A 22,767-nucleotide genomic window follows, 5' to 3' on the forward strand; every position below is an offset into this window, starting at 1 on the left:
TGGATTTATATAGTGCTTTTCAAGGCACCCAAAGCACTTTACAATGCCACTATTCATTCACTCTCACATTCACACACTGGTGGAGGCAAGCTACGGTTGTAGCCACAGCTGCCCTGGGGCAGACTGACAGAAGCGAGGCTGCCATATCGCGCCATCGGCCCCTCTGGCCAACACCAGTAGGCGGTAGGGTAAAGTGTCTTACCCTACACAGTGCTTAAACACTCGCACACTCACTCACGTGCACTAACATAGACATACGGGTACACGCACACACAGGCACTCACATGCTCGTGCATACACACAGACACAGAGTTTGCAGCACACCATGGGGGTTTTATGATGGGATCACTTCTACAAAACTGTGTTTCACAGACAAAGCAGTGAAGATCTGCAGAGGGACACCGGCCTTGCACATCTCCCTTTCTAGAAGATGCATGCTTAAATGAAGATGAATAAAGATGAATAAAGGTTTTGTGAAATGACTACTGAGTTCCGGTGCCATCTCTGGATGCCCGAGGAATAAAAAGAATCGGGGTGAAACTGATTTCGCAACAGTTTTAGTGCTGTGAAACCCGGGGATTCGCTTGAGGCCCAGGAAGGATAAATTGGCAGAGCTGAGATCGTGAAACGAGGTGAACAGAGAGGTAGCTCACATGATTAAAAGGTAAGCACAACCCATTTATTTTCGAACCGTGCATATTGTTTAAAGCCTAAATTATCTGTTTGCTAAGTTGAACGTATCGCAGTGTAAATTCACTCAGTAGAATAAAGAGGTGGCTAGGGTCCGTCCCAGCACGACTAAAGCAAGAGACTTTTGCTAAAAACTTCAGGTCGATGTTTAGTGCATTGTAAGAAAATCTCAGTGCATTAAAGCAGGAGACGTTTGTTACGGATTAGTAGAATCGGTGTTTCATCCGCGGCGGTGTGTGATCCGTCTTAGTTATTAAAAAAAAGTGGCGGTGTTGTGACCCGTCCCCATGCTTTAAAGCAGGAAACGTGTGTTACTATTAGTTAGAAAGCGGGGTTTAAGGCCTCGTCACCGGCTGAGGGCCGCATGTGTTCCGGGCTTGGTTGCTCCACCTATTCTCGGACACGGGGGTAGGACCTGTGAGGGCAGGAGATCCAGGGTGGTTACCTAGGCACCGGGGACGCCTTAAATAACTAAAGCTAGGTGTTGGATCCTAGTCGCGGTTGATAACCTGCATGAGAGTGGGGGCAAGTTGCTTCGTTAGTGAGAGTGCGACTGCTTGGCTCAGCCCACTGATTGCAGTGTGTGTAGACTGTGTAGTGTGTGTGAAAGCGCAGTTAGAGTCTGTGTCTTGTCCAAAGTACGGGAGTCAATTAAAGTAACAAAAAGAATTTGTGTCTAAAAGTGTGTGTTTGTGGTGTGTAGAAATTGCGGCAGGAGGCCGTGTCACGAATTGTTGCAAACTGTAAAATCAATTGGGGGGTTGAATTTGGTTTTATTTTTTTCTGGGGAAGAGAATCAAGTCCGTGGCGCAGTTTGAATAATTCGTGAGGCAAATGTGGCGCGATCTGAAGATTGTGAGCCTAATTGTCCTAGTTTTGTGAAGTGTGAGTGGACGGCATCCGCTCAGTGTGCTGATCAGGGCATTGTCCTGAATCAGCAGAGGAACGCAGAAAGTTTGAATGGGACTGCGAGAAGCATGAGGTGTGTGTGAGCCAGCCTCGAGGGGCGGGTTCACAGGTGGAACAAAGGAGAAGTAAAAGGTGTGTGTGTGTGAGAGAGAGAGAGAGAGAAAGGTGGGGGCGAGTGACCAGCCTGTGAGTGTGTGTGTGAATTCCTTGATGACAAAAAGGGAGAAAAAGTACATTAGTTGATTTTCTGTGAAATAATAATAGTCAAGAAATCAAAGTGATCAAATAGGAGAAAGTGAACTAAAATAAATAAAGACAACTAGGCAGCACGGTGGCAAGGTGGTTAGCACCGTGTTTGCGTGGGTTCTCTCCGGGTACTCCGGCTTCCTCCCACCGTCCAAAGAATGCAGCTTGTGGGGATAGGTTATTTGGATAATCCAAATTGCCACTAGGTGTGAATGTGCGAGTGAATGTGAGTGTGAATGGTTGTCTGTTCCTGTGTGTTGGCCCTGCGACAGACTGGCGACCTGTCCAGGGTGTACCCCGCTTCTCGCCCTATGACAGCTGGGATAGGCTCCAGCGCTCCCCGCGACCCTGAAAAGGATAAGCGGAAGCGAATGGATGGATGAAACTAAACAGTGGATTAGTGTTAAGGTAATGATAAATAAATTGATAAAATTAACAGTGACATTTAAAGGTGATCAAGTACTCGAGGATGAATGGAGAATTTCATTGTGGACTGCATGAGAGCTGTTGGGGAGAAAGGAGAATGAGCTTGGAGGAGTGAGTTAACAGGTTAATGTGTGGGTGTAAAACAATGGGGTAAAAAGAGAAAGAAAATGATGAAAAGAAAATATAAAGTGTGGAAGTGTGAGTGGGAAATTGTCTCCAACTGGGGGAAGTGATACTACAGGTCGCCTTCTTCCCCTGTTGGACACACAAAAAAAACATAGTTTGTAGTGTTGTGGATGAAAAGAATTAATAACAACATCAAGAAGATTTTTTGTGTTTGCGGTTCAGAACAAATAAAAATTTCATTTTTGGGGTTTAAAGTCAGTAGAGTTCAAAACAAAATAAGCGGAGATGTGTTGCTTTAGGAGTGATGAAAACATATGCAGTCACAGTGAATAATGGAAGTCTCTCAGTCTGTCGATTACAGGTGGGGAACAGACCTGGATCAATTCTCCACGGGCAGCAGTCGGAAGAAAATTATAGGTTAAAATCATTAGAAACAACAACAACAACAAAAAAAATAGAAACACCCAGCCAGAATTTTTGGCTGAATTGTTTTGCAGCTTCCCGTCCTCATCCTGAACAAGCAAGCTCCAAGGAAGCTTAGCTCTCCTTGAAGACACAGAGTGCAGTTCCAGAAGCACAAGCATGAACATCAACAGTGGACAGCAGTCCAAGAGACAATACCAGAGTCCTGAGCAGAGAGGTCCAGCAGCACTATGGCCAAATGGCATCAGAAAGAGAAGATCCATCATCTTGATTGGATGAATGGAGATGCGTTTCCAGCAAGCTGCAACTTCACTGTGTGTGAAGGACTTTTGAGAAGATTGTTGGAGTTTAACATTTGCCGTGTTTGGAGCAAGATGGCAATGAAAGAGACAGTGGGAGCATACATGGGACAAAGCTGAAGAGAACTGACTGCCACTGGACTGCAAAGTGGGAGAAGAGAACCGAGTGAAAGGAGCAGGTGAGGACAGAGGAATGCTGTTTTAGTGTGGGGAATCAAATTGGGTTAAGGAATCTGGGGAGACAAACGACTGCCTTGAAGTGGAGGATTGACAAAGTGTCCAGACCACCACAAAAGGGGGAGGAAGACAAGCACTGAGGTATGCAAGTGTACTGTTAGAGAAAACGGAAAGGCAACACCACACATGCACATGATATGTACTAGAGGTAGCACAAAATTATACATGAAGTGTAACACATCAAAAGAGGGTATTTGTAGAAGGGGTTAACAACAAGCAGCGTGGTTGCAGATGGTAACCTGCAAGCATTTGGGGTTTAGCTGTGCCTGACTATGACAGAGTTTTTCATTTAGATCTTTCTGAAACAAAATTTGGAGTGAACAGAGTTTTGTTTCAGAAAAAAGGGGGAAGGTATATAAAAAGACACACAGAAATAGAAAATGTATTAACCCTACTAACACACACACACTTCTAATGAAGCTCATTAAAATCACGTAAGTCAAGTTAAGTAGGCAATACTGTTACCATCATCCTGTCTGGTTCATTGAGTGGGTTGAGAAGTGATACATAGAAGAGTAAATTAGTATTATTTTGGGGAATATGATTGCAGGGGTGACCAGAATCCTGCAGCTAGAGTTAAAATGAGTGAAACTATCAGATTCTTAGTTTTTTGGTTTTGTTTTTTGTTTCTGATGTATGGGGAAGGTTTTACCATGGCACCAAGCAGAGCTGCACGATGGGAATTAAAAGCGCTATATAACATGTCGAGAAAATCGTTAGATGTGAGTTTCTCCAACATTACAATGGGCTTGGGAGAAAGTCACTTATCTGGGACAATTAGGAAAGTAAGTTCCTGCCCAAAAAGGATTCAGTGAGGTAATCCGATTTAAAGTTCTTCTTTTTCTTTTTTGAAATGACGTCATTTTGCAGAGGGTGGAAATGAAATGCGACGATAGTTTCCACTATCAGCAAAGAAAGAATGGATGGATGGATGAATGAATGAATTCAATTCAATTCAATTCAATTTTATTTATATAGCGCCAAATCACAACAAATGTCGCCTCAAGGCGCTTCATAGATACAGAGAAAAGCCCAACAATCATATGACCCCCTATGAGCAAGCACTTTGGCGACAGTGGGAAGGAAAAACTCCCTTTTAACAGGAAGAAACCTCCAGCAGAACCAGGCTCAGGGAGGGGCGGCCATCTGCTGCGACCGGTTGGGGTGAGAGAAGGAAGACAGGATAAAAGACATGCTGTGGAAGAGAGACAGAGATTAATAACAGATATGATTCAATACAGAGAGGTCTATTAACACATAGTGAGTGAGAAAGGTGACTGGAAAGGAAAAACTCAATGCATCATGGGAATCCCCCGGCAGCCTACATCTATTGCAGCATAACTAAGGGAGGATTCAGGGTCACCTGGTCCAGCCCTAACTATATGCTTTAGCAAAAAGGAAAGTTTTAAGCCTAATCTTAAAAGTAGAGATAGTGTCTGTCTCCCGAATCCAAACTGGAAGCTGGTTCCACAGAAGAGGGGCCTGAAAACTGAAGGCTCTCCCTCCCATTCTACTTTTAAATACTCTAGGAACAACAAGTAGGCCTGCAGAGCGGGAGCGAAGTGCTCTAATAGGGTGATATGGTACTACAAGGTCATTAAGATAAGATGGGGCCTGATTATTTAAGACCTTGTATGTGAGGAGCAGGATTTTGAATTCAATTCTGGATTTAACAGGAAGCCAATGAAGGGAACAGGAGAAATATGCTCTCTCTTTCTAGTCCCTGTCAGTACTCTTGCTGCAGCATTTTGGATTAACTGAAGGCTTTTCAGTGAGTTTTTTGGACATCCTGATAATAATGAATTGCAGTAGTCCAGCCTGGAAGTAATAAATGCATGAACTAGTTTTTCAGTGTCACTCTGAGACAGGATATTTCTAATTTTAGAGATGTTGCGCAAATGGAAGAACGCAGTCTTACATATTTGTTTAATATGTGCGTTGAAGGACATATCCTGGTCAAAAATGACCCCAAGGTTCCTCACAGTGTTACTGGAGGCCAAGGTAATGCCATCCAGAGTAAGAATCTGGTTAGATACCATATTTCTAAGCTTTTCAGCGCCGAGTACAATGACCTCAGTTTTATCTGAGTTAAGAAGCAATGAGTGAATGAATGAGTGAAAAAAAACTGACTGACTGGTAAAAGTTGACAAAAGCTCACAAGACTTGACTGACTTGACCACTACTCAAGGTTAACCTCCACCTAGACAGGACAAAGGGTGGATGAATCTATGTGTGTTTCTTTTTACAGGAGCAGAAAGATGACAGCAGCATCCTAGGTTGCATGAGCTTTGGCCGTGCCGATTTAACCTTTAAATGCCACTTTCTGTGTCTGTGAATTTACCAGTGGTGTGTTATTCATGGGCTTGTGTTGCTCACAGAAGTCACTGTGAGAAAGTGTGTATACACCTGCGCAGCGCTAACATTTACATTTCTTTTCTACAGCAGAGGGTTAATCATGTGATTTAATCATGTGATTTACATACAGTATTGACACACAACTTGATGTTTTTCTACAACAGGATTACTGAGTTTTTGTGTGAAGAAAACTGTGGTTACAGGCTATATGTTGGTGATGAAATTACACTGTGTTGTTGGAGAAAATGTGAATGTTACAGGGAAGAAGTGAATACAGTGTGATACTGTGTTTGACACCAGTGTTACTTCTTTTTACAGCAGAGTGTTAACTTTATGACCTTTTACAGCACCTCTGGAATCTGGATGACCGACGCCTGACCACCAGGATGAATCGTGTATTTAGCTAATGTTTGTGTTTCCTTTAAGAGTGCTTGTAAAGGATTCAGCACAGACAGACAAGTGACAATTGAACAGATGTGCAGTGGTTACAGAATAGTCACATGGGGCTCATTATCAGACCACTATTGGGGCTCCTGGTGAGTGACAAACTTAAGGAAAGTCACTGATTACAATGTGGAATGACGATGAGATGTTTAATGATTTGGAGCAAATTATGGAAAAAGTAGGAGTTTAATGAGGTTAGAATAAACCTGCAATGATCATTGTCTCTGTGATGCTGAATACTTTATTACACTTATGAGTTGCAGTTGGTTGCAAATGTGAGTTGTTTAAAACTTAAAGACTTTGTCTTCCAGGATACAGGCTCCGGGTGGAGCTGGGAGTTAAACAAGCTAAACATGTAACTGCTGACTAATGTTTTTACACAGGGTTACAGGTTGGAGTGAAGCTGCTCCAAGTGGGAAACCCTGGAGATTGTTTTAGAGAGAATGTGCAACATTCTTGTGCATGTCTCATTGGGGAGTTGACACATGGCGAGAGCCGTGTGGCACAAGAGGAGTGTCATTTTTTAATTTGCAGGTGTCGTGAGGTAGCATGAGAAGAAGCAAGTAATAATAATAATAATGGATTGGATTTATATAGCGCTTTTCAAGGCACCCAAAGCGCTTTACAATGCCACTATTCATTCACTCTCGCATTCACACACTGGTGGAGGCAAGCTACGGTTGTAGCCACAGCTGCCCTGGGGCAGACTGACAGACATATTGCGCCATCGGCCCCTCTGGCCAACACCAGTAGGCGTTAGGGTAAAGTGTCTTGCCCAAGGACACAACGACCAGGACAGAGAGCCCGGGTTACAGATACGCTTCCCAACCCCCTGAGCCACGGTTGCCCCTAAGTAAGGAAGATTGTCCACAAGATGGAAGCTGAGGCCAGGAGAGAGGCTTCAGGAGGATCAGAGATCACCTTCAGCACAACAGACATCGCGCAGAGAGCTGTGCTATTAGGCTTCCAGGAGATTGATTGTCTTGTGTTCTTCATGATGAATAAGTCTCTAAACTAGCGGGGCTTGTGGAAACACAGACCCAACAATAACAAAGAGAGGGAAGGTAGTCAGAACTGATGGGATCGAACTAGGCAACAATGCAGACATAAAGGACCACTACAAATACCTGGGGATCCCACAGAAAATGGAAACCATGATGAGGCTGCTGGGAAAGCTGCAACCACCAAGTACCTGCAGAGGGTCAGGCAAGTCCTGATGAGTCAGCTGAACGGTAAGAACACGATCTGGTGTATCAGATCGAGAAGATGGGGATTAACCCTGCTGGGACAATAAGCTGGGGAAAGGAGGACATAGAAGGCCACTGACATCAAGACAAGGAAGCTCCTGATCATTCATGGAGGGTTTCAGTCCAAGTCCAGCACCCTGAAGCTGTATGCTAAATGGAAGGAAGGAGGCCGGGAACTGGTGAGTGTTAGCACCACGGTCCAGGATGAGACAACAAATATCAGGAAGATGGCCCCAACCAACCACGTGCTCACGTCTGCCATACCAGGCAAGACCCCAGGTGAAGGCTGTGTAAAGATGCCCCTGAGACAATCCTGCACATAACAGCAGGGTGCAAGATGGAACGCCATAACCAAGTGCCCGGATGGTTGGACCTTAACAAGGTTCCAAGTAGCGCTTCAACATGCAACAAGAAGAAATAGGAGTGAGACAAAACTTTTTTGTGAGCATGCAATTTATTAGAAACACCACTTAAACTGAAACATCAGCTGTTTTACAGCTAATAAAAAGTTCCAATCATCGAAAATATTATTTTCTGCCATTTTTCAAGTGGTCTTAAACTTTTGGGAACTGTATGGGAAACTGGGAATGTACACTCAGTAAATATTTGTACTGACATTTTTGTTTGCTGCTCCTAAACACAAAATAAGCAACAAAGTGTATGATGTGCAGTGCAGCAAGGAGCGCTTGGACCTCTACGTTGGAGCAACCAAACAGCCACTCCATAAATGGATGGCTTCAACATATAAGAGCCCCCTCGACACAACAAGACTCAGCTGTACATCTGGAGCTAAAGGATAAAGGACACTCTTTGGAGGCTACCAATGTTCATACTTTGGACCCAGAGGACAGATGGTTTGGAAACAAGTAAAATAGGCCATCTATGTCCACTGTGAATGACAATCATTGAACAGCGATCTTAAGGCACTATCACATTGATAAACTGCCTGGTGAGATGACAGCAAACCCGATCAGCATTTACGACTGAGTGATAAAACTATTTGCTTAATGTGCTTATGGACCAATGTATATATTTAAGTTATGTATACCTGAACAGTAGCATGAGAGCCTGAAGGAATGTGCGGAAGTTGTTGTGGTGATTTATAGCTGTATCCTCATTCAGCTCAATGTTGCCAAACACCTAGAGCAGAAACATGGATTCAGGCCACAATATTGTAATGGTAAATTACTGCATGAATATCACATTCTCTGACCGAGTAGCATCACACACCTGCATTCCAATGATGGCGTAGATAAAGAACAGCATGGCAATCAGTAGACAAACATAAGGCAGGGCCTAAAGGGAACAACAGGAAACAAAACGTATTTCATTTTAAATACCCACTCTGAGTTCTTCTAGGCAGTGTAGAAGTGTGTGCAGGAAATTACTGTATGTGGCTTTGGAAGTGTACAGAAAATGTGAATATCAGGGCTAGTCAAGAATGTGTAAGCATTGTACTGTTTATGAGCACCTTAAAAGACTGAACAAAGGTCCACAGCAAAATGCGAATGGTGTATCCCTGCCTCAGCAGCTTTATGAGTCGAGCAGCTCTAAAGAGCCTCAGAAAGCTCAAGTTGAGCAGCCTGTCCTGTTAGACACAGATAAGATAGGGAGCACTTATCCACCAAATATCATTGCTCAATGTTAAACACACTTATGGAAGTCAGCTGGTTACAAACAATCACATGTGGCAAAAGCATACAAGGTCAATACATTCAAGATCGCTAAATGCTGTTCATCACAGTGCTTTAAGAATTATCACTAAAAGGGGGCACAAAGGTTTTCCAGATGGCTCCATTTACTCATAACCTTAGACAACAGTGCACAGACTGGTTGACAAAGGAGCAAAGGAAGCCTCCTAGTAAACACACCTATGGTACCAATTTTGAAATCTTATGTGACCTTGTTCTCAAGTTATTACATTCACAGGATTTTCAGAAAACTTTCTCTGACCTCGAGGTTAAGGTCACCGGGAGTGAATGGTAAATTGACTGGTTCTTATTTAGCGCTTTTCTACTCTATCTGAGCACTCAAAGTACTTTACATGTAGAAAGGCTAATTTAAAACATATCCTGTTCTCAAAAACTGACATAACTATAACTCTATAGCTGGACTCAAGAAATACGTGCTTAAAGATTTTAAACATGTGACATCACCGGGTTGGTTAGTTGCTAGTAATAGACTGGCACTGTTTGTGTTAGCTAACTACTAACAAAAACAATAATTCAGGGTAAATAAAGGACACTAAAACTAAAAATCAGTTTAAGTGGATCACTTTTGTGCTGCCCTTTGCTGCAACCATGAATTTTAAGTTAAAACTAAGGATACACTATTCACTTTTCTCTGACTGTTAAGCATTCAGTGGCTCTCTGTTGTCTGGCTAGTTGCAGTGAAACAGAAATTCCGCCTACCACACATATTAACCAATTTTTCCTGCAGATATGCTGATGTATTTCCTGATTGTGCTTCAGTAAAAAAAAACACAGTTATGTTTGTGATGTGATGTGAATGTATTAATCACTAGTGTAAACTGTTTGGATCTGCTTGGGAAAAGAAAGATTGTTTTATTCCATAAAATACCACTTATCGCATCACCTGATTGCGCTGCTTTGAACACCCTGCTAGATGAGGAAAATAAGAGTTTTTGACTCTAGCTTGTTGGCCCGGTAAACCACCTGTCACCTGAATCAAACACTTCCACACTGTCCTTATTCAAAACGTTTTTTACAAACCTGAACCTTACGGCTAACAGGTGGATTTTCCCATGTCAGTGTAGCTAGTCAGACAATGAAGAACTGGGTCTGATGCTAGTTAGCTAACAGAAACTAATTCAGTTAGCTAACTGATTCTACTAATCGCATCTATCCAACCAACTTGGCGAAATCACGTTCTGTACAAGATGCCACTAAATTAAACATGTTCTAAAAACTTTGCCCACATATTTCTTAAAACATCTACAAAAACAGTGCTACATCTATGTTCGTTTTTAAGAGCAGGCCTCAATGGTATAAATTAGAAAAAAATTGAAATTCACACGTAGAAATGAAAGATTCAAGGTGGTGGTAGGGTTTCATCAGGGATTACCTCCGGGCCCCTTTGTGTTTGACTATTATGGGATTATTATTCCTCCAAAACCCCATCCCCTTGGGACTGTGGCTACGTCCACAGTCGCAAGGAACAAGAAACACAGGAACAAGGAATACAGTTCCACAGGAAAACCACCGAGTTTTTTAAATGGACTAACAATGAGGAGGAGTTGTTGCTGCGAGTAACACAAAAGTACTAAGTTGCAAAAGCGAGTGAGAATTAAAGAATTTGAAGAAAAGCTATCTGGAGCATGTACAGACTGATATCAATCTTTAATAGGGCTGTCAAAAATTGAGAGCAAACAAAACAACTGCTGTATAATGCCCTCCGCTATCTCTGTTTAATTGGTCACATAACTGCATCATGCATCTGACATGCATCATCGTTTTATAAAGTCTGCGTCCACACTGCAACACGAAAGCACCGTTTTCAAATGTATGCATTTTATAGAGCGCTTTCCATGAGTGAAAACGTTGTCTCAGTGTGGACGGGAGGCCACAAACGGAGAGAAAACTATGCGTTTTCAAACAAAAACGCATTAGTGTGGAAGTAGCCTGTGTCACCTCCCAGACCACCAAAAACAAAGCACAAATTAGCAAAAAAAAAGTTTTAAACAAAAATTAAAAGACAGAATAGAATGTACAACTGCAGCAAAGAGTAAAACACTAGATTGTTAAACATTCTCTTCTGTACAGAAACAGTACAGTACAGTCCAGAAAAAGCATAAGTCAAGGTTACAATCTTATGGCCTCTGACAGTGGACAGTGGTCTGTGTTATTTAACAGTCCCATTTTTTGTAAATGGAGAGTCCTCTTCACACACTAAGGTTAATTATGGTGTTCAACAGGGTTCAGTGCTAGGATCAGTTCTTTTTACCTTAAGCTGGGCATACACTGTGCGATTTTTTTCAGTCGCGTTATTCAGCTCCTGCTCAAACTGTATGATTGACTCTCAGGGGTTAGAAGTTCGTAGAGCACAATGCAGGGTCTCACACTAGTGCCCGAGTGCTCACACTTGCGTGTGTCTAACATGAAAGTTATAACACAAAATCTGTCTCTCGCTCTCCCTCTCTGTCTTTCACTCACACATAGACACATCCACCACCACCATCAATGTTGCTAAATTGCTAATGAAAACTAGAAAATCCATTTTCTGAAGAAACTGCATTGTGATTGCTGATAGCTGAATGTTTTGAGCTGAAATGAAATAAATGCTGAATTTAAGTAAAAAATGTTTAATGAGATGAAAAATACAGAATTATTCACCTGAAAACAAAAGTGCAGAACTGCTAAAAGCTGATGTTAACACAGAAGAAGTTTGAAAGTAGTTTTGAGTCACAAAGCATCTGAATGAATATTAAAAGTTCCTATTCTTTTAATCACCAAATCACTGAAATGTGGGAGAATTCACTACAGAAAGATCAATGCTGTAAGTTTTAATAATCCAGTCAGAAAGGATGATTCTTAAAGTCATCAACTGACTCCAAATGCCCAGGTTTGAACCACCTATCTGCTAAAAACAAATCCACCAATCAAACAGAAGCCTGAATTTCATGGGCCAATCAGAATGCTTGATCCAGTTGTCCAGAACTAACTACTGATATCTGTGGAAAAACCCTGTCAAATCTGCCTCGGTGCACCTGTTGAACAATTGCTTCTAAATCCAAGACCCTAACTCCCATCAAAATCATTTTTAAAAGGTGAATATCCCGAGGACTTGTTCTACACAACAAATAGTTATGTCTATAACTTCTGTTCCCTGAAGGAGAGGAACAAGGTACAACACATAAGTATGGGATATCATGCCCTTGCGTGTCCTGCCTGAAGAAATCTTTATTCACGCCTTTAAGGCAGATGACGCGCACGGCCCCACCTGCACATATAGCCGCTGTCATCACAGTCATCCCTCAGTTCAATAGCCGCTCTTCACTGAGCCAAACTGCTCAGTGGGGCCACCTTGTGTTGTACCTCGTTCCTCTCCTTCAGGGAACAGAAATTATAGACATAACTATTCGTTCCCTTTCAGTCGATTCACTCGGTACAACACATAAGTATGGGACATACATATACATATACACGTCCCGCAGAGCAGCCACCGAACCGGAATCAGACCAAGACATCCTTAGTGAGCGGTAGACCCAGCAGAAAAGACAGTATGAGCCACCGAAGGGGCTGTAACGTCCAACCGATAAAACCGCACAAAAGTGTGCGGTGATGCCCAACTAGCTGCCACACAAATATCAGCTACAGGCACCTCTTTAAAAAGAGCCCATAAGGTTGCCATACCCAAAGTGGAATGAGCTCTCACCCCCTGGGGCAAAGCAAGACCTCTGGTGCCGTATGCCAGTGAGATAGCTTCTATAATCCAGTGGGACAGCCTCTGTTTAGACAAACCTCTACCTCTATTTGGATTAGCGAAGCAGACAAACAGCTGGTCACATAAACGCACATTCTGAGTGCGCTCAATGTGGGTGCATAGCACATGGCCAAAAGCTCAGCAACTCAAACTACATTGAGCTATAAGATGTAGGCATGATCTTGGGAAAATAGGCAGCATTTGGACGCAATATGATCTTGTGGCCATCAGGAGAGAACTGTGTGCAGGAGGGATGCACAGACAGCGCATGAAGGTCACCCACTCGCCTTGCCGAAGCCAAAGCAAGAAGTAATGCAGTCTTATATGAAAGAAATTTCATATCCACAGACTCAATGGGTTCAAACAAAGGGCCTCCAGCACCAAAGATAAGTCCCAAGCAGGGACACTGGACTTAAGCACGGGTCTCAGCTGGTGAACCCCTTTCAGAAAACGTATGGCAAGGGGATGTGCACCTGGTGTCACCCCATCAAAGCCAATATGACCAGCAGATATAGGTGCTAAATAAACCTTAATTGTCGAAAATGAAAGGTCCTTTTCCAGCAGCTCCTGCAGGAATGTCAAACCATCCACAATAGAGCAATGAAATGCGATGCACACAGGCGGTGAGAGAGAGAGTCCACCGCTCTCATTTTTAACAGTCCAAGTGGCACTACAGCGATCATAGATGCCATCATGCCCAACAAACGTAATATCGTCTGGAAACGCAGTCTGCGTCCCACCTGAAACTGAGTGAGGCAGCGATGAAACGTGGCCACTCTGTGCTCCGACAAACATGCGCGGCTGGAAAGCGAGCATATTTCCAAACCGAGGAAAGAAATCTGCTGACTCGGGATTAGTGAGCTCTTTTGAAAGTTCACAGATTGTAACATGGGAACTTGTACATTCATACATTTTGTTGGAGGCACCTTTCCTGGGGCACAACAATGAAAAACAGCAGGAACACTTGATGTGGTCACCTGAACATTTAACACACCTGAACAGGGAGTTACAACCTGAGGCATTTTGTGTGCAGGGGGTTTGTGCCTTCTGGGCCTGACAACCTGAACAGAACTTAAGTGGCACCTCTTGGGCGGCAACAGAGGGGTAAAAGCAGCGTCTCCCTGCCACCGGCCCCCTTCTCCGCTCGAAACCACAGGTAGGAGGGCTAAGGCTTCTTCCTCCTGGGCGTCAGGTCCCGTCGGGGGCCCGAGAGTGGGCCTTTGCTCCAGGCCGACTGGCGTGGAGCTTGGGCCAGAGGATGCGCTCCCGCTGGTGGCACACCCACGGCAGTGGTGGGTGCCTGTCTCTTGCCAGTTAGCAGTGGAGCGGCGGGCCTGTGAGAGCTAGCTGTGGGCTTGGGCTTCGCCTGACATCTGGGGATGATGTCGCGCAGAGCTTCCGTCTGCTTCTTCCTCAGATCGAATCTAGCCTGAATGGCTTCAAGTGAATGTCCGAATAACCCAGCTGATTACACTGGTGCGTCCATATATACAGCTCTGTCACTATCCGGGACATCAGAGAGGGTCAGCCACAGGTGCCTCTGTGCCACTACTGCCGAAGCCATCCCTCTGCCCAGTGAGAGCGCTGCACAGCGAGACGCATGGAGGATGTAATCTGTGGCGACTCTGACCTCGTTAAGAAGAGGTGCCAGCGGGCTGTCATCAGGAACCAGCGATCCGAGGTCATGGCGTGAGCAGTGCCGACCTTAGCCTGATAAATCTTCTCAGTTGCGAAGTAGAGAATCTGCAGTGCTTGGATGGCAGAGTTGCAGAGCCGCCGACACCATGGTTATGGGACGGGGCCAGATAAGCAGCCAGAGACGGCTCCATAGGGGGTGGGTTAGCTAAGCCAGACGCCGTCCAATTCCATGTACTGTCCATAGCCGGGCTGTTAGGATGCCTGGGTCGTTGACCCAGGGTTTTGAGTTTATTATATTATTTATCATTTCTAGTCTTTGGTTTCTTTGTTAGAGTTCTGTCTAATGGTTTATGTTTCTGTGTTCTCTAGTTGCTCTGGCTCCCCTGTCAGCTGTATCCCCTTGTCAAGTTCGCGTCTCTGTGTTATGTTTCCTGTTTTACTTTGAAAGTCCGTGTCTCATGTAAATGCGTCTGGTTTTGCTTCTTTGCTTCGTTAGGCCTGATTTGCCCCAGCTGTGTTTCCCTGCTGTTTCCTGATTGCTCCCTCTGTGTATTTAAGCCCTGTGTTTCTCTGTGTCCGTGTCGTGATCTACCCTTATCCACCATCATTTTGCTGTTTGTTCTGTCTGTTTGCCAGTTCAGGTTATTGTTATTTTCAGTTTAGTATTTGTATTCCCAGTTTTGCTAGTTCTCTGTTTGCCATCTAGCAATAAATCTGAGTTTGAGTTTACTTTCTGCCTCCGAGTGTCTGCACATTGGGTCCTCCTTATCACCACTCCTGCCTGCACACAGCCCCCACATGACAGGGGCACAGTGATGCTGGTAGACAGAGGTTTGTCTCATTATGCTGTTAGTTCGCAGACAAAGTCTGGGAACTAGGGAAGGCAGTTTTTGGCCGTTGTGGGCTCTGGTGGGAGGAAAAAACCCTCGAACTGTGACGGCTTCTGAGCTAGCAGAGGAGAGGGCCAGTCCACCTACAGCTTCTCAGCAGCACGACAAAACAGGGAGAAAAGAGAGGCGTCATTATGGCCGACCGGTGCTGCAGGGGTGGCACATTGGGCCGACAATGAGCTCTCCTGCTTATCCTCCGACAAACCATGGATGTCCAGGCCGATGTCCAGCATGTCATCATCTTCCTGGGGAGTGCTGGCGGGCTTCAACCCAGGCTAAAGCCCGTCAGCACTCCTGCATGGTTCCGGCTCCTCATCGGCTAACCTGTCAACATATTCCATGCGGTCAGCCCAGCTAATTGCGGGGACATCGACTGGATCCTCGTCTTCTGACTCAGACGAAGCAAGGGCTCCAGACTCGGAAAGGAGCTCGCTTCGGTTTGGAGTCCATTCCAAAATGCAAAGCAAAACGCTGCACAGGAAAACTTGAAATTAGCGCTCCGCGGGCAGCCTACGCACCAACTGCGCGGTGGAGGCTAACACCAACAGGGGCAGTTAAGCTAGCAGCAGCTAGCTAGCTCAACTCACCAGAAGTGTTCTCAGCGTCTCAGAGCATAAGAACTGAGGGATGAGTGTGATGACAGCGGCTATATGTGCAGGCGGGGCCGTGCGCGTGTCATCACACGTCATCTGCCTTAAAGGCGTGAATAAAGGTTTCGTCAGCCAGGACACGTGAGGGCGTGATATCCTACTATCATACTATCAAGTGTTTTACCGAGTGAATCGACTGAAAGGGAACAATGTGTTCTTCATGTTCCTGCTGTCACAAATTAGAGCAAACACTGTGCACACAGCAGCAGATGAAACATACAGTGGGGCAAAAAAGTATTTAGTCAGCCACCGATTGTGCAAGTTCCCCCACTTAAAATGATGACAGAGGTCAGTAATTTGCACCAGAGGTACACTTCAACTGTGAGAGACAGAATGTGAAAAAAAAAATCCATGAATTCACATGGTAGGATTTGTAAAGAATTTATTCGTAAATCAGGGTGGAAAATAAGTATTTGGTCAATAACAAAAATACAACTCAATACTTTGTAACATAACCTTTGTTGGCAATAACAGAGGTCAAACGTTTACTATAGGTCTTTACCAGGTTTGCACACACAGTAGCTGGTATTTTGGCCCATTCCTCCATGCAGATCTTCTCAAGAGCAGTGATGTTTTGGGGCTGTCGCCGAGCAACACGGACTTTCAACTCCCGCCACAGATTTTCTATGGGGTTGAGGTCTGGAGACTGGCTAGGCCACTCCAGGACTTTCAAATGCTTCTTACGGAGCCACTCCTTTGTTGCCCGGGCGGTGTGTTTTGGATCATTGTCATGTTGGAAGACCCAGCCTCGTTTCATCTTCAAAGTTCTCACTGATGGAAGGAGGTTTTGGCTCAAAATCTCACGATACTTGGCCCCATTCATTCTGTCCTTAACACGGATCAGTCGTCCTGTCCCCTTGGCAGAAAAACAGCCCCATAGCATGATGTTTCCACCCCCATGCTTCACAGTAGGTATGGTGTTCTTGGGATGCAACTCAGTATTCTTCTTCCTCCAAACACGACGAGTTGAGTTTATACCAAAAAGTTCTACTTTGGTTTCATCTGACCACATGACATTCTCCCAATCCTCTGCTGTATCATCCATGTGCTCTCTGGCAAACTTCAGACGGGCCTGGACATGCACTGGCTTCAGCAGCGGAACACGTCTGGCACTGCGGGATTTGATTCCCTGCCGTTGTAGTGTGTTACTGATGGTGACCTTTGTTACTTTGGTCCCAGCTCTCTGCAGGTCATTCACCAGGTCCCCCCGTGTGGTTCTGGGATCTTTGCTCACCGTTCTCATGATCATTTTGACCCCACGGGATGAGATCTTGCGTGGAGCCCCAGATCGAGGGAGATTATCAGTGGTCTTGTATGTCTTCCATTTTCTGATGATTGCTCCCACAGTTGATTTTTTCACACCAAGCTGCTTGCCTATTGTAGATTCACTCTTCCCAGTCTGGTGCAGGTCTACAATTCTTTTCCTGGTGTCCTTCGAAAGCTCTTTGGTCTTGGCCATGGCGGAGTTTGGAGTCTGACTGGTTGAGGCTGTGGACAGGTGTCTTTTATACAGATGATGAGGTCAAACAGGTGCCATTCATACAGGTAACGAGTGGGGGACAGAAAAGCTTCTTACAGAAGACGTTACAGGTCTGTGAGAGCCAGGGATTTTCCTTGTTTGAGGTGACCAAATACTTATTTTCCACCCTGATTTACGAATAAATTCTTTACAAATCCTACCATGTGAATTCATGGATTTTTTTTTCACATTCTGTCTCTCACAGTTGAAGTGTACCTCTGGTGCAAATTACTGACCTCTGTCATCATTTTAAGTGGGGGAACTTGCACAATCGGTGGCTGACTAAATACTTTTTTGCCCCACTGTAAGTTTTTAAGATTAATCTTGCCAGTGACAGACAGAGCTCATTAAGCAGACAGGTGGGCCTGGTTGCTATAGCGACTGAAAGGTTTTTCTAAGTTGAACGGTGTTGAAGTAGTAGGAGTACAAAAAACGTACAGAAGATGGAATAGTAATAGTAAATATTTGAATAACAATACTGTGAATGCTTTTCAGCATTCACAGTATTGTGAATTGATGAGAAAGTTCTACAAGTTGTGCTTTCATCGCTTGTGTCCAGATTACACACTGCACTGCAGTGCTGCTCCGTCTTTTCACTTTCATTTCTGTGTTTGCATGTGCACAGTGTGGGAGGCTGCGTTGACACCCTCACGACGGCCGACAGGATTTCGAACAGGTTTGATTTTCTTATGACTAAACGATTGATGATTGGGAGCTGGTTGTGTGGTGTTAATAGTTTCTCGTTACCCCATGTATACTACACGATACATGCACGACACATAATGAAGGCGAAACTCGGGCCGATCATCACAACTGAAAAATCGGCTCAAAATTGGCCAAAAATCGCACAGTGTATGCCCAGCATTATACACACTTCCTTTATGCAGTATCATTAGAAGGCATAGCATACATTTTCACTGCTATGCAGATGATACTCAACTTTATCTATCAATGAAGTCAGATTACACACACTAATTAGTTCAACTATAGCAATTTGTGCAATTGTAACACTGATGAAGCACCAATGAGTTAATACACACAAGGTATTAGGCTCAATATTGGGCTATTATTAATTAACTTGATCAAAAGCCTTAGGAACGGCTTCTGGAGCCTATGGTCAATAATGAGTAAATATACACAACACAATACGCTTGTGCAGGTACCATGCATGTAAGTTTTACACCTTTTTCTGCTGATAAAGACTTGTTCCACTGCCATTCACTACTGCAGGAAAGTAACCAAATAACAAAAAGTTTCCTGTTTTTTTTAACGTTTTTTTTTTTATTACTATTGGCTATATAAATTTGTTTTGGTTGTTTGTTTTTTTTAATACAATGGGTCCACAGAAAAGGGCCATCTTCTGTGATTTCATAGAACTTTGTAGAACAACTTCCGCCTGTAATTTTACACATTTATTCATTACAGTTCAAGTTCAAACAGTTGTGCTGACATTTCTTTCATTCACTACAGCAGCATTTTTAAATCATGTGGGCAGACTGTGATGTACTGTTGGAACCACACTCATTTTTCTATTAACTGGGATTAAATGTAGATAAACAGCTTTACACCAACAGAAATGGGAGTTTCACCAGTCTGACCAACTCATGATCAGTGTTGTGGTAAGACTAATTATTTCCTTTGTTCTGTGATTTACAAGACGTGGGAGAATAATTTAATTTTAAAAAATGTAATTGTGATTGCCTAGAGTCAAAATTAGCTTTCCACCAGTGACAACTTAAGAGGGTCATCTAAGAAGGTGCAGCAACTAGTTGGCTAACTTAATTTTCTTTTTGACTAACAATTGCCTCAGCTTTTTTATTTGTTGTTTGTTATTTTGTTATTTTTGTTAATTTAGTAAAAAGAGAAGAATTTTAAAAAAAGACATGACCTGAGTGAATCAGCGAGATTAAAGTTAGCAGCTGGAGGATTTTATTACTTTTGGCCAGAGCATCCAACTGTCCCTGCTAATGATTGCTACCAGTAGCTTCATATATAACACTAAAAACATAAAAGTCTATAAACACATGTTCATGAATTCATGATTCATGAACATGTGACCTAAAGCTAAACCACATGTATGTGTATTTTATTATTCATATGCTTTCTTACCTTCATCATGAGTACCACGGTGTTGAGAGCAATCATGATCATGATGGAGTACTCAAATGGAGCTGATACCACAAACTTCCACATCCTGTACTGGAAGGACTGTGTGTTCTCAGGCATGTAACGTGTTAGCGGTTTGGCGTTTATGGCAAAGTCAATACATGCCCTCTGCAACAAAATAAAAATACATATCTGCTTTACTGTTTTTATCATTTGAATGGAACTTCAGTACTCTGTTTTGTATGGATAAAAGCCTGACTTTGCTAGAAATAATTAAATATTTTATTTAGGCACAAACACCACATTTTTTTTTTTTGTAACTTTGGGTAACAGTTTATTTAGGTCCCAGATGCTAAAACTGGATCATTGTTAAGTAAAATTAACCAAGAACAGGTATATATTACAAATAATGTATTACAAAAATATGCATATTTAGTCACAGAAGCCAGATAAGGAGAAAATACTGAACCAACAAATACATAGTGGTCAGTGGCCATACCCTTAATAATGTTTACCAAATGTTACCAAGACAACGCATGGACCTCTTAAGATTTTGAAAGTGTCTTATGGCTCTAAGCAGCAGATTATATTTAAGACCTTGGCCATTTCATCTGAAATTATCAAAACTTTAGAACATTTCTGTTAAACCATTTCCAATTTGCCTTAAAAATGTCTCAGCTTAGTCATTAGCTTTACAAAATCAAATATAGGACAGCACAGTGGTCTTCATGGGCTCCATTTTCCTCTTACAGTCCAAAGACAGGCAGTTAGTGGAGTTAGGTTAACTGGGGATAAATTGCCCATAGGTGTGAATGTGAGTGAAAATGGTTGTCTGTTTCTCTATCTAGCCCAGATAGATTTGAAAACAGCGTTTTTGTCTGAAAACGCTCCGCATCCACACTAGCGTTGTCAGTTGTTTTCACAGAGTTGCGCGTCCACATTGAAACGGCCGAAAATGCTTACGTTTCAGTACTGCGCATGCGACCTGCCTCATTTCTGTCTGCCGCTTATTTACTTTCTGGCTCTTTGAAATGTCCCGGCAAAATGTTGAGGAAAACCACAGAGTTTTTAAAATGGACTAACAATGAGGAGGAGTTGTTGCTGCGAGTAACACAAAAGTACAAAGTTGCAAAAGCGAGTGAGAATTAAAGAATTTGAAGAAAAGCTATCTGGAGCATGTACAGACTGATATCAATCTTTAATAGGGCTGTCAAAAATTGAGAGCAAACAAAACAACTGCTGTATAATGCCCTCTGCTATCTCTGTTTAATTGGTCACATGACTGCATCATATGACTGACATGCGTCACTGTTTAGAAAGTCTCCATTTTCGCTGTCCACACTGCGATGCGAAAGCACCGTTTTCAAATGTATGCGTTTTCAAGAGCGTTTTGAAAATGCTGTGTTTTCCATGAGCGAAAACGCTGTCTAAGTGTTTTCAAACGAAAATGCATTAGTGTGGACATAGCCTCTGTTTAGGAGTATTTATAGTCTTGCAAATGTACACTTTTCGGTTGGACTAAGGGGGAGAGGGGTTTTCACCGTCGAGCACCCAATCAGCCCTCTAACATCCTGACTGCATGTTGCAGGAAGGGGATAATGTACGCGACTGCTGAATGTTGATTAGTTGACAAGTGGGTCAAGATAGGGAGCAATACTGGAGTTCAATAGGAACAGGAGAAATACAAAAAAAAAAAAACTTCAAAGATAATTGTTCTCACTTGAGCTCTTTGTATGTTACAACCCAAAAACCGGTTGTAACACACACTTTGTATATTCCCTCCATCTGACAACAACTGTAGGCAGATGGACAGTCTCTGGAGTGCAGCTGACAGCAAGCGTGCTCTCCCTGCTCAACAATCCAGCTTTAGCCTTCTGTTAGATTATAGAATATCCAGGGCTCACACTATGGTAGCTGGGATGGGTTCCAGCCCCCATCCCAATGCTCAAGAAAAACAGAAACATTTATTTAAGCATGCTATTTCTTAAACAACTCTTAAACTGAAACAGACTGTTTTACAGCTGATCAAAAGTTTAGGACCACATGCCTTTAAAAGTCCAAATCTGTACACACTGTCATGATCTTCTGATGGCAAAGGCTAAAAAAAACTTTCCCAGGCATTTGGAATTTCTTAAATGACCCTGAGGGTTATGGAACAACAAAGTGAAGTGGAAGACCCCCCAAAATTTCACTAGCACTGAGCTGGAGGATCCAATTGGCTGTCCGTCAAGACACTGGACGATACTCAACCCAAATTAAGGCCAATACTGGTGCCGACTGCAGCCCCATAACCATCAGACGGCATCTGAGACTGAAGGGCTTCAAAAACAAAAGAGGTCTTCAAAGGCCTCATCTCCTTGAAAGCCACAGAACTGACTGTTTGGACATGAGAGCACCAAACATTGGACATTGAAAGGTGGAAGAAAGTTTTATTCTGTAATGAGAACAAATGTAACCTTGATGGTCCTGATGGCTTCCAACATTACTGGCATGACAAGCAGATGTTTTCTACACACCACAGTGGAGGGGGTGTTTTTTTCTTTAGTAGAACAATGGAGCTTCAGGAGGTACAGGGGCATCAAATGGCCACTGACTATGTCCAGATGTTGCAGAGAGCATCCCTCATAACTGAGGGCCCTCGTCTGTGTGGTAATGACTGTGCTTTTCAACAGGACAACACTACTGTACACAATGCCTGCAGGACAAGGGACGTCTTCCAGGAGAACAGCATCACTGTTTTGGACCATCCTGTGTGTTCCCCTGAACTAAATCCAATTGAGAACCTTTGGGGATGGATGGCAAGGGAAGTTTACAATGATGGAAAACAGATCCTAACTTTTGTGCGGCTGTCTTCACCTCTTAAAGACATGTTCCCACTCACCTCATGGAAACACTGTGCATCAAGAACAATGCAAACATTTTTGAAGTGATCAACAATAATGGTGGATCTACTCATTACTGAGTTCATGTTTGGAACTTTCTGTTTTGGATTTCTGTTTTGGGCGGGTTTACGGGTGTGGTCTTAAACTTTTGACCTGGACTATATGTATATGGGATACACTGGGTAAAAATAGGTACTAAACATGTCAACAAGTCAATATATTTTGAAATTGACATGAA

The 22,767-nt window shown here is 43.3% G+C and overlaps 1 protein-coding gene across 1 annotated transcript in view; it reads right to left on the bottom strand.

Moving 5' to 3' along the window:
- LOC148102245 (voltage-dependent N-type calcium channel subunit alpha-1B-like) overlaps positions 1 to 22,767 on the bottom strand; it is a 224,611-nt gene that overhangs the window by 87,690 nt on the left and 114,154 nt on the right. Inside the window, exons 23-26 of the mRNA XM_087842717.1 lie at positions 13,858 to 14,113; positions 8,874 to 8,990; positions 8,633 to 8,698; positions 8,451 to 8,542 (exon numbers count right to left, since the gene is read on the bottom strand). Of these exons, the coding sequence (XP_087698843.1) occupies positions 8,451 to 8,542; positions 8,633 to 8,698; positions 8,874 to 8,990; positions 13,858 to 14,113 (531 nt within the window). The remainder of the gene's footprint in view (positions 1 to 8,450; positions 8,543 to 8,632; positions 8,699 to 8,873; positions 8,991 to 13,857; positions 14,114 to 22,767) is intronic.

The sequence above is a fragment of the Neolamprologus brichardi genome, chromosome 7, assembly GCF_056152115.1.
Source record: "Neolamprologus brichardi isolate AB-2024 chromosome 7, ASM5615211v1, whole genome shotgun sequence".
In the NCBI taxonomy this organism is placed as follows: domain Eukaryota; kingdom Metazoa; phylum Chordata; class Actinopteri; order Cichliformes; family Cichlidae; genus Neolamprologus; species Neolamprologus brichardi.